At 34.2% G+C, this 17,343-nt stretch overlaps 1 protein-coding gene across 1 annotated transcript in view; it reads left to right on the top strand.

The window, feature by feature from the left end:
- The window catches only part of CNTN1 (contactin 1), a 229,815-nt gene that overhangs the window by 145,742 nt on the left and 66,730 nt on the right, over window positions 1-17,343 (top strand). The window contains exon 17 of the mRNA XM_060166540.1: window positions 9,626-9,775. Coding sequence (XP_060022523.1) covers window positions 9,626-9,775 — 150 coding nt within the window. The remainder of the gene's footprint in view (window positions 1-9,625; window positions 9,776-17,343) is intronic.

Raw genomic sequence — 17,343 nt, 5'->3', positions numbered from 1 at the left:
TTGATAAAATAACCTGTTTATCTTTGTCATTGTTGACAATATTTTTAACCAAACTTGCAGTTGTCAGAATTTCTTTCATATGCATAAAGAAGAGGCATAGAAATATGTTCTCAGTTGTCACCAGATGGGAGAAAAAAAGACAAAAGTGAATAGAGTGTTCCTGTTTTTTAAAAAATGAAAAAGAATTAATCCCAGCATATCTTAAACCTGCTCACTTTAATCTTAACATAACAGAATTTATTTGTATTGCTCCCTGAGAAGTTTTAATTTAGATTCACCTCTTTTTTTTGATAATTTCTTCCTATCATGGGAAATAAATGAAATATAAACTTGAAATCTGTTACAAGGGTTTAGGATATATTTTAGCATTAAGTAATTCTCCACATAAGTGTATGAAGTTCAGAAGAATTAGAAACAAGTGAAACATTTCTATTACATTATGCTTGTGAGTGTAAGAATTATCTATAAATATACTTGGCAAAATCAGACCTTTTGAAAAACAATTTTAAAAACCGTTTAGATATTTGATAAACATAAAGCATGAGCAGTTTCTACTTCTCTAAATAGAATGAAAATGGATGATAATGATAAAACAATAGATGATAATTTATATCTAGCCAAATTTACATTAATTATAGATACTAGAGAGCAAATGAAATAAACATATGGTTAAAATTTGGTTTGGCTTTGAAAAAAGAATAATGATTGCAATCATCTCCATTAGTTCTTACCATGCTTACCACATTATGCTTAACATATGGCTCAATTAAAATATGCTTCCCATTAAAAAAATTTTTTCCACTATAAATTAAGTTCCATGAGGGGGAAGACTTTTGTTTGATTCACTGTGCTATCCCTAGCAACTAGATCAGAGCCCATAGTGCTCATTCATTAAATACATATTTATTGAGCTCCCACTGTGTGCCTGAACCTGTCCTAGATACATAGTTGACCAGCAGTGAATAAAACAGAGAGAAAAAAAAAGTCAAAAAAAGCCACAACCCTACCTTCAAGGAGCTTACATTCTAGTAGGAGAGATGGTAATAAACAACTAATTAAAATATATAATAAGTCACATGGTGATTAGTGATAAAGATAAACAACAGAGAAGGGAGATGGGGAGGCAAGACTTGCATTTAAATAGGATGCTTCTAATATTAGCATAGCCACTCCAATTTGTTATGGTACCTGTTTGCATGTTATATCTTTTACAATTGCCAACCTATTTGTATATTTGAATCTAAAGTATATTTTCTGTTGACAGCATATAGTTGGATCTTATTTTTTATCCAGTCTGACAATCTCTGCCTTTTGATTAGATTATTTAATCCATTGATATTTAATATTATCATTGATGTAGCTGAATTTATATCTGCCACTGTATTTTTGTTTTCTAAATGTTCCATTTGTTTATGTCCTTTTATTTCTTCTTTATTGCTTTCTTTTGCATTAAATGAATATTTTCTAGCATAAAAATTCAACTAATTTAATGAAATTCTCTAAATATAAAAACTTAATTATTACTCTAGAGCTTACCTGGTATAATGGAATTTATCACAATAAACTTCATATTTTTACCAACAATATCAGAGAGATATAGAAACATTACTCTTAGCACTATTCCATTCTGCCCCTTTTTTGTGCTATGGATTATTATTCATACATCTATATTATATATATTATACACCTATGTATGTTGCAAATTCAATAAACTTCTGCTGAAATTATTGCTTTCTATAATTTTAATGTCTTTTAAAGAAGCTAAGAGAAGAAAGGAAAACAAGTATATATTTATAGTTTGTTATATTAAGTAACATATTAAATATTTAGCATTTCTGATCCTCCTCATTTGTTTCTGTCAATTTGAATTATCATCTTATGTTATTTTCTTACTGTAATACAACTTCGCTTCTACCTGTCCCTTAAAGTTATGTCAAATATATTACATTTCTATATGCTGTAAGCCCAACAACACAATTTTATTACATACACACACTGTATATATACATTTATACATATGTATATGTGTATGGGTAGATGCATAAGTAGATAGATAAAGATAGATAAATAGATATTCTCTACAATGGCCTTTAAATCAGATAAGAGAAGAAAGAAGAAATATGTATTTATACTTTTCTAATTACATAATTACCTTTACCAGTGCTCCTTATTTTTTTTGGATGTTTTTTTCAAATTACTGTCAATGGTCAACTGCTTTCAGCCTGAAGAACTTTTTGGAATATTTCTTGTAAGTCAGGTCTGCTCCCAACAAATTCTCTGTTTTTGTTTATCTGGGAATGTCTTTATTTTGCTTTCATTTTTAAAAGGTAGTTTTATTTTCTTGGTTGACAGCTTTTTTCCCCCCTTTATGCCCCTGGTGATAAAGGGCATCTTGGATGGAAGTTCTTTTCTATTCTCAGTTGCTGAAAGTTGTTTCTAAGTCCTTCATACTTACCAATATATTTTCTATTTCTGGGTTTTCCATTGCTTTCTGTAGAACTGGATTTCTATCTGTTATAATTTTTCTAAGTAAGGAACTTCTTTTAACATGTCTAACTCTTCAGGTTGCTGAAGTCAAAGGCCTTCAGCTTTTTTTTACACTAACAAATAGTTTTCTTTTAATATTTAAGTGATTTTTTGGATATATGTTCTAAGCTGCTTTTTTTGAGCACTTAATAAAGTGTCTTTGTCTTTTTGCCTTCATTGTTTCTGACAAGAAGACTATTCTTTTTACCTTATATTCCTGTATTTAATGTGTCCATATTCTCTAGCTGCTCTCAAGATTTCCCTTTGTATTTGCTTTTCAGCTTGATGAGAATATATTTATCCAGATGCAGTTTACTGGCAACTTAGACCTTTGAGGTGATATCTTCCTTCAGCCTTGGAAATTCTCAGACATTATCCCTTTAGATATTCCTCTGTCCCACTCTCGCTCTTCTTGGTCTCTAGTGAAATATATGTTAGATTGTTTGATGTGTTCCACAGATCGTGGACACTGTGTGTGTGTGTGTGTGTGTGTGTTGATTGATTTTCAAACATTGTGTGTAAAAGAACAGAAGAGGCTGAGTAAATATTTTTTTCCCAGGAAAATTCATGTCATTCTTTCAGGGGTTGAGTCAATCTAATCTGTCATTGAGATGATCTGAGCTTTGCTGTTAAATTCAGTTCTATACAGGCTTTAAGTGTTTTGAGTACAGGATCACAACCTTTCCCCCATATTGCATGTCTGGAGGTTTTCCAGTCTTCCTATCAGACTTCAGCTTTCTTCTCCAGCTTGGACATCAGAGAGGGCTCTTGCTCCTCCCCTGCTCCTGCCTCAGACAGCTGTTGTCTGATAATCAGTCTAAAGCACAGAGTGCTGGGGCGGTGGGGGAGAATTTTCTCAGTTCTCCTATCCTTCCCTCAGACTTCACAGATCCAAAGCACCTGCTCCTCAGATGGGAGGCAAATCTCTGTTACCCTCTTACCACTCACCCAGCCACACATGGGCACTCACTTATATCCAGTGTAAGGCTCAGAGTGCATGCAGGGTCTCAATTTTCCTGCTGTGCTCTTAGATTTGAGCAGATCTGAGGTGTCTATGCCTTTAAGGGTGGTCTCTCAGCACTCTTGTCCGGCTTCCGAACTTTCTTGAATGCATCTGGTAAAGCCTACAGAGAAAGAATTAGTCAACAGGTAAGGACTCTCCTTGATTTGGGGCTCCCAGGGATTCAAAATAGCCATGCCAGACTGCACTTTATCTTTAAATATCTATGAAAAGTTAAACTGCCTTTTTCTTATGAACGTCTATGACTAAATCCTCCTCTCCCCATGACGCTACTGATGATGACTTTAGTTCATTGGATTTCTTCACAAACTCAGCTCTCCAATGGGCTCTAAAAAAAACTATTATTTTGTAGATTATCTTGCATGTTCTTCCTGTTAGTTGGTCAGTAAAGTTATTGTGACTGTGTCCTAAGTGGAAGTGGAAAAAAAAATTTATAACCAATGTAGAAATAAAAATCACGTGGTTCTTATTTACAGTGGTGTCCACTGAAAAAAGAAGGTATAGGATTAAATTCAATTTCATGCAGGTAATTAGTTAAGGTGTCCAATAAATATTTTTCAAAGATACCAACTTTCAGCATTCCAATGATTATATTTAGAATAATGAGAATAATAGACTGTAGATCTTTAAAACAATCAACTGTAAGCATTACTTCTCCGGAACATTTTTGGGGATGGACAACAGAAACCTGATACCATTCCTAGGGTTCTACAAGATGCTCAGGTCACGTTTAGAATGTGTGTTGGATTCCGTGCTGCTACTTTCAGAGGAAAAATTATAGAATATTGTTGGTGATGGTGTGTGTGTGTGTGTGTGTGTGTGTGTGTGGAAAAGGAATGTTGGCCAGAATATAAAATGGCCTGGAAACTGTGCTATGAGGAGCAATTGAGAGAACCTCAGATATGTTCTTGAAAAAGGAGAAGAAAAGTGTCTTTATATTTAAAGTTTTGTCTTGCGGAAGACTAGAATTAATTGTTACCAATCCTCTGCAATTATCGTCGTGGCACATAAATGTTCCTCTGAATTTTAGATTATTTCCTCAGAATAGACATTTGTGAGTTAAATTATTGAGTGTACGCATGCTTAAGCCCATGAGCTTACTACAAAATTACGCTGTAGAAAGGTGGAATAAGTTTTATTCCAATCAACAGTATATAAGTGTCTCTTCCACCATACCTTTACTTAGTATTTAGTATTTTCTTTTTAAATCTTTGTCAAATTGATAGGTTAAAAAAATGAAAAAGCGTTAGGCTCCTTGTAGGACATTTACATTTTAGAATTTACTGTTTTATTTTTTGCCTTTCCATAGCTTCACTTTTGTTGCTCTTATTTCAAAGATAAACTTCTGGGTTTTTATGAGGCAGCATGCAAACTTTCCATAGAGAAGAAACAAAGAATCACATTTTCTGGGAATTCAGAGAACAATCCGATTCTCTTTCTCTGCAAGGAACATTGTCACACCTCTGGCTCTTCTCTGAGTCCTGCCAGATGATCTACAGGTTGGGTCTAGAGCCTCTAACATCACACTGAGTAGTTGTGTCAGAGCCAAAGAGAGGCCTTTAATTGTCCATTTTCATTCTGAAACAATGGACCAACTTTTTCAGCTAGATCCCCAAGTGGGTAATTCTTTCTGAATAGTTTCAAATACTTGGGTTTTAGATTTAGATGGAGGATCCTAAGGGTTCAAACTGTATTTAAACCCCGAGGAAATAGCAGAACTCACTAAGGCAACTTCCAAGAATCTAGAACAGGTGTGATTATATTGCCTGGAGTTATTTTTGAAACATCTGCTTTTTAGTCTGGAGGTCATTGTGCCTAGTTCTGAAGCTGCTCAGGGAACTAGTTGTTGTGGTCTGAAGGCAGAGCACCACAAAGCATGGTTGCCAGGCAATTGTGACTATTGGCCTTGGGATACCCATGAGGCTTGCTTCTCTTTTCCTCCAAAGAATAGTCAGAATTTTTTCTATTCTGAGCCTTATGGACTAAAGGTATTTGAAAATAGACCTGTAGATTAGTGCTCATGGCTGGTTATCAAAATAAAACCTTCCAAAGGGGGTCTTTTGACCTGAATATTAAAGTAAGGAGTATGTCTCTTATTCTGTATCCCTTTGCTTGAAATTTACACTTAGAAGTAAAACCAAGATTTAAATAGCTACCAGGTTAATATACAACATTTTAGTTTTTTATAGAAAGAAGCCTCTGACAGCCTTTATACAGTTAAAATCTGCTTTCCAAAACTGAAATTGTCTGTAAAAAGTGGCCTGACTCAGAAATGACCCAGTTAAAACTCAGGAACTTGAGACCACAGTCCTGATTCCTGGTACTTGCCTCTATTTTGCCAAGTACTCTCCTCTCTTTCTGACTCCAGGAATAGCAAACAGGTTGCAAGGAACTTGGCTGAAGAGAGGGAACACAAAGTCCCTCTGCTCCTGATTATTGTGCATTTGGCTTGGAGCAAGAATCTCTTTCCAAAGCAAAGATGACCTTTGCTTCCAACCTATCTATGTGGGTGGTTTTGGAAAAATAAAATCCATCCAATAGATCCTACCAGGGCTGAAGGGGTTGGAGAAGGTACAAATCCTTTTATAAGGACATTTAAGGCTCAGAATAAAATAAATAAAAATGTGTACTAGAGGTTAAACACAGTAGCAGTGGAGGAGAGAAATTGAAAAGGATCAACTCAGAGTTAAAGAGGGTGGGAGAGAGCTTAAGAGGATGGAGATGAGGTCTACCCTCTGCTTTAGACAGGGCAGGATGATTTATGAGCTAAATACAGGCATAAGAGCCATAGAGTGTGGATATTTTGTAGTGGGACAAGGTAACAGAGTGCCCTCTTTTCTTCTATCGGTTGCCTGCCTGATTCAGGGTTGAAGGAGACAATAAAATTACACACATGGCTGTGCTTCTTGCATTAAGACATTGTTGACTCTAAATAAGCACAACTTTTGTATTTGTAGTTTATTTGTATCTTTTACAAATATTTATAAAGTACTTCTACTTACAAAACATCATTCTAGGTGTACCAGGCACTGAGTGGTTCCCAAACATGAATAAGAAGTAAAAGAAACATATGTATGTCCATAAATAATAACCAGGAACAAACAAGGGGGGACATAGAGACATATTATAGGTGTGGCCTGGTATGGACATAGCCGGTCTTGAAGTTCAAGTTGTAAAGTGGTGATATGGGCTACCGAGCTCAAGATTGGACTGGAAAAAAAGTTAGAAAGCAAACTTTTAAACCCTGTTCTTATGATGTGGTATGCATCCAAAGTCCTGTCCCCCTCTGGGGAAGGAAAGCAGGCCATATACAGAGCCATTTTTAATTCTAAATACATTTTTATAAAATGATTGGCTTTAGTCATTTTTTGCTAAGTTAGCCCTATTACTTATATAAATGGTTTTATAGAGGGGGTATTATAAAGATATGCCAAAAACTTATTTGTTTTAGATACTTATCTTCTCATAAGTACTGATGTTAGTGTGTATTAACAATGATCATAATTGATTTTGTTCTAAAAAGAGAGGTGTTCACAACTGTTAGCTATCCTTTTAGACTATATTATTAACTTATAGATATCAAATTCTTTCCTTAATCATTTGGAAGTTACATTCTGGAAGTCCATCTTCCTAACATCCACTTCCAGCTTCCCCTTTTGAAAGTTGTTTGCATCACTGGATCAAGGGTTTCCCACTGAGGTCTATCTTCTCATGGTTGTAACTCCAAGGCTTTCTGCTTATTCATCTTCCTCTCTTCATCTCAGACTTCATTTAGTCACAGGCCTTACTCCTCATCTGGAATCTAAAACCTACCCTAAAATGACACCAGTTGACTTTTCTTTCTTTATCTCTCCCCATTCTTCCAAATGTTTTCTGTAGTAAAGTATGAATTTCTACCCTTTGAACATATTCCTGATCTTCCATTTGTTTGGAGATATTTTCATACTGGATCCTCATACATGCTCAGAATCAGTCTGTCAGCTGTAGTTTTCACTGCACATCCATCTGGCTCTTCCTGTCTGATCCAGCCTTCACCTGCCCCTACTTGTTGACTGCCCAGCTGCTTGGAAAAAGCCCCAGGGTAGCCTTTACCATCGTGAGAACACCATGCCCTTGTCAAGAGGGACCCTTTAGAATGGTTCCCGTATTTCCATTCTTCAAGCATTTAAATGGTGCTGGGGTTTTGCAGCATAAGAAGCAGGAGAGAGGATCAGACTGCCTCCTTGACCCTTCTATAATACTTTTTTACTTGGACACCCCGGACTCACAAACTCACAAATATTTCCATCAGCTTCAGCCTCTAAACCTCTGTATTAATTCCCTATGTCTGTCATAACACATTACCACAGATCTGATGGTTGAAACAACAGAAGTACAAAACTAAGGTGTTGAAAGAGCTGCACCTTCTCCAAGGATCTCAGGGAACAACCCATTCCTTGCCTCTTCTAGCTTCCAGAGGCTCCAAATACTCCTTGGCTTGTGGCTGCATCACTTCAATTTCTGCCTTTGTGGTCACATTTCACTCTTCTATATGTCTCTTTGCTGTGTTTCTTTTATAAGGACACTTGTCATTGGATTTAGGGCCCATCTAGATAATCCAGGATATCTTATCCAAAGATTCTTAACTTAATTTGTCTTAAAATTAAAATGGTCTACAAGACCCTTTCTCCAAATAAGCTCACATTCATAGGTTCTGGTGATTTGAACATAGACATATCTCTTGTGTGGGGGGAGTCACCATTCAACCCACTACAATGGCTCCTTCTATAGGAGGCTCAAAATCATAAAAAGGCATCTAGTGAAGAAGGAGGCCACTCTACCCAGTGTCATAACAACCAGCTCTGTGTTTTCCTTTTCTCCATGAAGAGTCCTTTGCAAATCAAAAATTCATCTTCCCTCTTCCAATTACCTAAAATAACTTCCTATGTACACGAAGTAAGACAAACAAATCCCAATTTGGTGTGAGGAAAGGGTAGAGAAAACCGGAGATAAAGAGGCAGAATTAAAACAGAGGAGAAGGAAAGCCAAACTTTTAATCAGAAAGTCAAAAATATATGTCAATATATATAAAACAAATTCTTAACAAAATAAGAGACTGGATGGCAAAATTAGTGTCTAAGAGAGTTATGCCACACGTGCCACACGTGACAGTGTGAGGCATGGGATAGTCTGAGCCGTTAGGAATTTGTCTAAAAGTAGAAACTGGGCACTGGGATGCTTAACATTTATTGTGATGATGGGTACAACATCTTAAAAAGCTAGTTATTCATGGTCTGCAGTGCCAGATAAAAATTCCTTGAGTAATAAGATAATGAGTCATATATAAGCCTAAAGGAACACATTTTCCAATAAGTGATGTACAGGTATTTACATACATATGTATGTGTAAGTTAATTATTAAAAACACATGTGAGAATATTTTAGGGGAGCTTAACGTATAATCCTGCCTTGGTTGTATGTTTTATCATACCTCAATTAAATAAGCAGTCTTGAACGTATCTTACCCCTGTTATAATTTTCCTGTTAGTATCTAGTAGCATCAATTCTGAGAAATACTTAATAAATCTGAATGAATTATTATAACCTTTATTATCAGTGCCCCAAAGGATTTGGGTATAAATCTAAAAAGCTAACTACAAAAGAGTATAAACATACAGGTACCCTAGTAATAAATCATTCACTACCCATACACTACATCAGTGGCAGTCCATAAAAATTTTAACTGCACAAGTTGTACCTTTGCCTCAAAATACAGCCCCTCGCTGTTCGGGTTGTAGACAGTGGACGAGCAGCAGAAGCAAGAGCTGGGAGCCGGTTAGAAATGCAGAATCTCAGTGCTCCCACCCTGTACTTAATAAATAAATGATCCATGTGCATATCTCTCTTTCTAACGTGTTATCTATTAAGGACCTCTCCTCTCACTCCCTTGAACTTAACATTTTGTCATTCCTACTTTTTATTTTTATTTCAACTCAATGGAACATGTGCCATTTTCTCAAAACAGTAAAATAAAAAGAGAGAATTATAAGAATGATGTCACTCAACTAATATTCTCTATTTAATATTTATTTTATTTAGATCCTCCGATTATTGAAGGAAATATGGAGGCAGCAAGAGCAGTGGATTTAATCCCGTGGATGGAATATGAATTTCGTGTGCTAGCAACCAATACATTGGGTATAGGAGAGCCCAGTATACCATCAAGCAAAATTAAAACAGATGGTGCTGGTATGTAGAAGAAACTTTTTAAAATTTAAAAGGTTTATAAATTCAGTGACACTTTAGCATATAATTGAATGTATTTGGAAATAATGCTCTGAGGTAAGTACTTTATCTAAAAAATGTGTGTATATGTATCTCACACAGGTGTGTGCATTCTGTGTCAAGACAGTCAAAAACCAAAAGAGAAAATATAAAGCTTTAGAATATTCTTACATAATTAATGGAAAAGAGGTAAATAGAGGCAACTATATGATCCACTGAACACCACTTAAATGGAGTTGGTGTTTAGAATATAAACTTTAATGTAAATTGTGAATCTTAACCGGGCAGAGTCATGGTTAAGCAGATTCCATGATTTAGAAGGCTCACAATTTGTTTTCTCTCTCAAAGACATGGATAACCGAACAGCCACGTAGGTGGAGGGTATGGGCAGGAGAGCAGGGTGAGCCTGGCAAGGAGGGAATGTGATGGGGTCTCTTGGATCTATACCACCTGGGGAGTCAGAGCATCTCAGAAATAGCTATAATGTGTTCTTTTAATATTAGGTGTCACTCTAAATGCTCTTTTATCACAGCTCAACCATGGCTATTCTTCCAATTTAGGTTCACATTTTTATGCTAAATACCAACTCCATTTTAATAGCCTTTTATACAAGAAATACCCCACTCTGTTTTCCTTCACCCTTGAATTTCTAGGCAAAAATATTGTTCTGATTCTAATAATAACTCTTCTTTATTATTCCCTGTCTATGAAAAAGAAAATGTTTTGTAGACTCTCTGAGTTTATTTTTACTGCGCCTTGCCAAACTTCAGTGCTTTATTTGGGGGAAAATATTTTAAATGGATGACAGAATGCCATTAAAATTCTGCTGTGATATCTTAATATCACTTATCCACATTTCTGGCTACGTCAATTCCTTGGCCTAACTTCTTAATAGAATTATGAATTGTACTGTCTTTAGTTTTTAAAGCCAAGTTATTCACAGAGACTGCCATCAATAAATTATCTCTTAAAGTTTCATGTAATTTCATGTAATTTATCAGATAAAACTGATGATTCTGTAATAAAGGAAGAACAGAAACACTAAAATACTGATCTGTGCTGAGCATTTTCAGATACATTTCAGTTAATCCTCACAATAATATTTTGAGGTAGGTATTACAATCCAATGCTCATTAATAGGCAGCAGACTCAGAAACACTGAACAGTTTACCTAGGTTAATATAACTACTTGCAAGATTCAGAATTCAAACACAGACCTGATACATTCAACTTTCTCTCTTAAAGGTGTTTTCTCAAGCAGGACTCCTAAACACACAGCCATTTATATGAACCTTTATTTTTGCGTTCTAGTAGAAGCTCATATTTCATTCTAAGTTACAGAGCTAGATATGACTTAAACACCGTTTTTTGTTTTACTATATCCACCTGTGAAATGAACACAATTGTTCCTTTTTCTCTGCCTTGCAGAAATCTCATTAGGATACGGAGGTAATATATGGTGCAGCTTTAGAGAACACAGATACCACATAGCCAGGATCCTTGTGTTTGTTTGGTTTTGATTATTCCCTAGAGCCTCCTATGTTTGTAATAGAAGTTTCTGTGTGATGGACTGAACACAGTTGCCCTTTCTTGAAAAACAAAAATAAAAAGGAACTGGCACATTATCTGACTGGTGGTTTCAACCACATAATTCATGCTGAGAGATCATGCACTTGCTTTGATATAACAAGTATTCATTTTCAAAATAAAATTGCAAAAATATCAAATGATTAAGTTGGTCTAAGCAAACTTATTTCAGTTAAAAATTATAACATGCTTATCTCAGATATAGGCCTTTTTTAATCTCATTGAGCTTGGTTAATTTTCTGTGATCTGTTGACTAGCACAATATGAATTAATTCTGATCCAAAAACAACATTGTTCATGGGGAGGGAAGATACTTTCTCTGGCATTGATGATAGGAGTAGACCCTCCCCGCTGTTACCAAAAAATTGTAGGAACTCTGTTACCAAAAAATTATGTATTATTTATTTCAAAAATGATTGCTTTAGTATACTTCGGTTGATTGTCTGGACAGAATTATAAGAACTCGGATTTTTTTTTTAATCTCAGTGTATATTTGATTAAATTAAATATTTTTAAGAACAGCAACAGCAAAACATGTTTCAGAAAGAAAGATTCAATCTGATTCTTTCATCTGTGAATCTATAAATATAATTTATATTTAGTATCATATTTAGAAGATAAGAATACTTTTTGATGTGCTTGCTACCTGTAGTTTGTATGTAACTCTGAAGACTTTCCAACCTTAATGTCTTCTTATCTTTAGAAATGCTGGGAAAAATTTGTTTTAGTGATATCAAACCTAAAATTTTGGTATGGTTGTTACTTTCAACTAACAACTTTTGGCATCACCTTCATTAAGCATGACCTCTAACATGTTTGCTCAAATGGTATTTTGTTAAGGAATTAATTCTCTCTCTAGTGTACTTGGAAAATAACTTCTCTTAAAGGCCTTCATACACAAAACAAACATATGAAGTGATAACGGTCTTATTCACAATGCAAGATTTGGCCCAATCGTGATATAATAAGATGATGCCTTCCTTTCAGTTGTGAAAAAATAAATCCTATAACCTCTAATACATTTGTTAATCTTTCATAAGAAAATATTTTTGGATCCTTTATTAATCAAGTTTTGTGGCTACTATCATTTATGCACTTGCTGTATGTTATCACAGAGTGCTAAACTCTCTACTTGCATTGCTCCACTTAATTCCCACAATGACTTTAGGCAACTGGTATTATTTATCCTAATTTTACAGACAAATAAGTCAAGATTACACTTGGTTAATGTGAAGCAGAGCTAGTATTCAAATTCAGGGCTTTGCAATTCTAAAAGCTTCATTCCTAAATAATTTTCTAGGAGGGCAATATGCAGTATTAAAGCTCTGAGACACTGATCCTTTAGTAGAATACTGGTTCCATCATTTAAAACTCTGTGATTAGAGGCATGTTACTTAACCTCTCTGAGTCTCAGGTTTCTCATCTCTAAGTGGAAATTATTTATCTTACGAATTTTTTTATGATTAAAAACATGTAAGGAAAGCAAAGTTAGTGCTGTCTAGTGCATAATATTTTCTGAATAAAATTTTTATTATGCCATTAATGCTCATTTTAAGCTTTAATATGCTTATAAGAAAATATTGATCACCTCTTTTGGCAATATATTTCCATTTTTATTAACATAAAAGAGGATCATATAATTTCATGTAATTTTAATCATCTTAAAGGAATAATTTATATATTTAATACAATACAATCCAACAGACTTTCTCTTTAATTTCTGTTTTTCATTTCATCTTATTTTTGAAAAATTGAATATTCATAAAATTGGACATTTACATTTTTTATCCTTACAAAAAAATAAAAATACTTTCTGAAACAGGGGGATGTTTGTCTTGTCACGTACCATTATAACAATTCTCTAAGAGATGCCAGCATACGTTATGTGGGATAAAGGCTGGTTCCCATTTGATGGAAAGGTTGCTCCTGTGCCTCATTATACTGATTGAAAGACAGGACATTATCTAGTGCGGCATATGCCCTTATCTGTCCAATTACTTAATTTTAAGATTGCCAGGCACAGTTGGGTATATTCTTTGGTTTCAGACAAGTGCATTATAAAATGGATGGCCCCAAATGAAGAATTAGAAGATGTGTTTGTAATCATTGTAACCCATTTAATTTTGACTGTAAATAAGAGATAAGAGAAGCATCCTTCAAAGTGATGTGTCATTGTAAGACATACCCCCATAGCTAATAGCTCTGCAGGTGCAGTTGGTAAGTCGATATCCTAAAACGGTACATTCAGGTTTGTTTTGACAACTTTGCTATTTATTTGCCAGATCAAACTAAGAAGGAAAAGAGAAAAAATAACATAACACTGTAATCAGCACTTTCATACTATGTAGAGAGCTTTAATTTCATGTCTAATGAAGCTATTCGGCTGTGTCATTTATTTTTATTTTTTTAGATATGTTTGATAAAGGAGGAGGATGGTGCTAAGAACATGTTTTATAGCTAGTAAGGTGCTATGTTAAAGTTAGCAGCTGTCACTAGTTATGTAATAGAAAAATCTTTTTTTTTTTTTTTAAAGAAGCAAAGAGTGTAGATTTTTAAGCCATCAGGAGGCCTGAGTTAAAGTTGCAGCTTCTCTACATGTGAGTAGTGTGACCTGGGCTATTTAACTAACTACTTTTGGGACTCATTTGCCTATTTTATAAAAAAAGAATAATGCTACTTTTCTGTATATTTATTTTAAAGTGCTGACCTGAGTATCCAATTAAGTACGATATGTAAAAATCATTTCTAAGTTCTAGATGAGTCTTTTAATAAGTTGGGCTTTTTTATTCATTTATTCATTCATCCATTCATCCAGCAAACTTCTACTAGGGATTTTTAACACATTGAGGATATTTAACACATTGAATTAAAACCAGTTGTACATATTTAATTTTACTACACTAGCGTCTTCAGGACCAGAATCAGATTTTATTCATATTGTTAACTTTAGTGCTTAACACAACAGTGTCTATAACTGGTATTTAAAATTATTTATAGAAGGAAAAGAGAGGAACGAGAAGGGAAAGAGGATGGTTCTTGCAATTGTAAGTTAATAGAGGATAATGAAAAGTAGTGATCAAACCTACTGTGATATTTGCATATTAAAATTTAGAAAAATATATTACCAAATATAATTTGTTTTGTTTGAAACAAGGTTAACATATGCATTAGATGCTTTTGTTTTTAATACACTGAGATAAACTAGGAAGTGTTCATTCTTTCACTTAAGTGAAAAATCCATAATCAGTTTGGGTTCTTTATAATAAATTTACTATGCATTATGCTTATTTCAGTTTGTAGCATTCTTTTCTGCCCATCTAAACATTCCCCCAGATGACTTGTGTTTAGATTATCATTCTATTGAACAGTTAACGAATTTACTCTGCTACGCCCATTTAACTTTGCTGTTTGAGAACAAAATCTAGATTAATAAGCAAACTACAATTTTGGCCTGATAAGATCTAAAGACATTAATGTTTTTGTGAACAATTTCAGACCCTATATAATTTTTACCTGGGAAGAGCATCAATTTAACATGGTAGATGCATAAAGAATGTTAGCAATCTGGTCCACCATCAGAGCAGGAGATCATAAGAATTATGAAGAACTCATTTGAATATCCAAATATTATACAGTTAATTTGATTTTATTAATGACTTCAGAAAGAAAATATATTTATAGATAGAATAAAAGCAGATGTAAGGCTTTAATCCCTTTGTTTATCTAGACCCTAGAGCATTACTTACATTACTTACATACCATTTTGAATCTCTTACTAAAAAATTTGTTTTAAATCACAGTGAAATTCTGATGCAAATTGAAATGAGAAGCTACATTCATGGTAACTTTATTTCTGTAAAACTGGAAAGCAATAATTAACAAAAACTGAGTAGTCCATATATTTTAAATCAAGGGCCTTTCTTCCAATACTCCATGACTTTTATAATTTAGGATTTGTCACAGGGCAGTTTGTACATTGTTAAATAAAACACCAAAACCCCAAATGTTGCTTATATGCAAATATTTAAGCATTCAAATTTACAAGTAAAATTGGTAACAGTTTCTTTTCATAGGAAAGAATAATCATGACATTGGCTTGATTTTCTTTTTAAATATTTTTTAGATCTACAACTGAAATACAAAAGCCTTCCTATAAACATCATTAAGGAATCATTATTAGACTGAAATCATTGCAAAAAGTTTAAAAGCCTCACTATTTTAAATTGTTTATTCATTGTTAATTCAAGAATTTTGTATTTTTCCTAAATATTTGTTTAAATTCTTTTGAAGAATTTATTGTTAAGAGAAAGTCTATTTTGCTCACTGTCAGATGCCCTGGAGCCTAAAGTTAAGTAAACTTCCTTGTGCTCAGGGTGATTTACTTCCCTAAAAGGAATCAGTATTTGGCCAAGTCCTACTGTTTTCTGCAGGGCTGAATACAAATACAGAGTAGTTAGGTATTCAGATACATGTCAAATATGTAGGTTATATGCCAATTCCACTTGTGAAAAAATGTCCCTTAGCTCCTAAAGCTACAAATGAACATTCAAAGCTTAAAGAAGGAAATTAAAATATAAAACACTCTATTATTCCAAGTAAGATATAAAACACTCTATTAAGAGATATAGCTAGGGCTTCCCTGGTGGCGCACTGGTTGAGAGTCCGCCTGCCGATGCAGGAGACATGGGTTCATGCCCCAGTCCGGGAAGATCCCGCAGAGCGGCTGGGCCCGTGGGCCATGGCTGCTGAGCCTATGCGTCCGGAGCCTGTGCTCCACAACGGGAGAGGCCACAACAGTGAGAGGACTACGTACCGCAAAAAAAAAAGGAAAAAGAGTTATAGCTACCTTTATTTCTGTGCTTTTGTTCTGTCTTATTTTCAGCATCATGAACTCAATGGATGATCTTTGAGGAGGAAAATAATCTTGAATCATCACTTATTTGAAATGTGTTAGACCTGAAACTAAAAGTGACGAAATGGGAAAAATATTCACTCTAACATAAACATACTCTATTTTTAGCTCTGTTCTAAATAACAAAGGCTAATATTGATTATAATTTAAAAGATTATAGTGAAATGCTTTGGCAAATAATACTTGTCCTGATGAAGGCAATATTTGATTCAACAAATTGCAATATAATAAATTAAATTATTCTAGAGTTATTTTTGAAATTATTTGCCTGTGACCACAATATTTGTACTTAAACACAAAATTTGATTTATTCATTGATTATAAGACATGTTCTTTGTTTCTGTATAGCATGTAAAATTTTAACCTCAGAATATGAGTTATGGGGCTTAAAGGGTTTCCAGCAGTATTTTAATGTCCCAGCCTTCAATATGTATTTCATCTAAAGTGCTGCAAATAAATTACCTTTTAACACCCCCATGCACTCAATTTAATTTCTAACACTCAAGTGGTGACAGTTAATAATAAATAATAAAATAATAAAATAGAATAATAAAATATAATCTCTCAAGCTTCACATTAATTTCTTAATCAGGAAAGGAAACCATATAGTTTTATAGATATAAAGAAAAGCCTGTATTTTGTTTGTTTCTGTGCAATTAATGTGCATAGTTCAGCAAAGAATTTATGTGGCTAACATAGAGGAAGTTTTGAAGTATTTATCTGTGAATCACAATTACTTGTTAGGATCTGTAACTCAGTAAATGAGTACTCTGTAGAAGGTGTGACAGTTTCCTTTAGGGAAGGACTATTTGGGGAGTCATGGAAGAACATTGACATGTCATCTGTTCTTTAAAATGTTAAAAGAGCCAGGAATGATATTTCAGACTGAACCACAGCGGTTGTGTGGGAAAATGTGTGTCCTCAGTAAAAACATGGTCTTCACCTGCATAGCTGGGTAGCTGGTCTCCAACTGCCTGGAGTGCAGGAACAAACTATGCTTTAGTATTATCTGTACAACTCCAATTAGATGCAA

This window comes from Lagenorhynchus albirostris, chromosome 11, assembly GCF_949774975.1.
Source record: "Lagenorhynchus albirostris chromosome 11, mLagAlb1.1, whole genome shotgun sequence".
In the NCBI taxonomy this organism is placed as follows: Eukaryota; Metazoa; Chordata; class Mammalia; order Artiodactyla; family Delphinidae; genus Lagenorhynchus; species Lagenorhynchus albirostris.
This window is presented reverse-complemented; position numbering and strand designations above follow the sequence as displayed.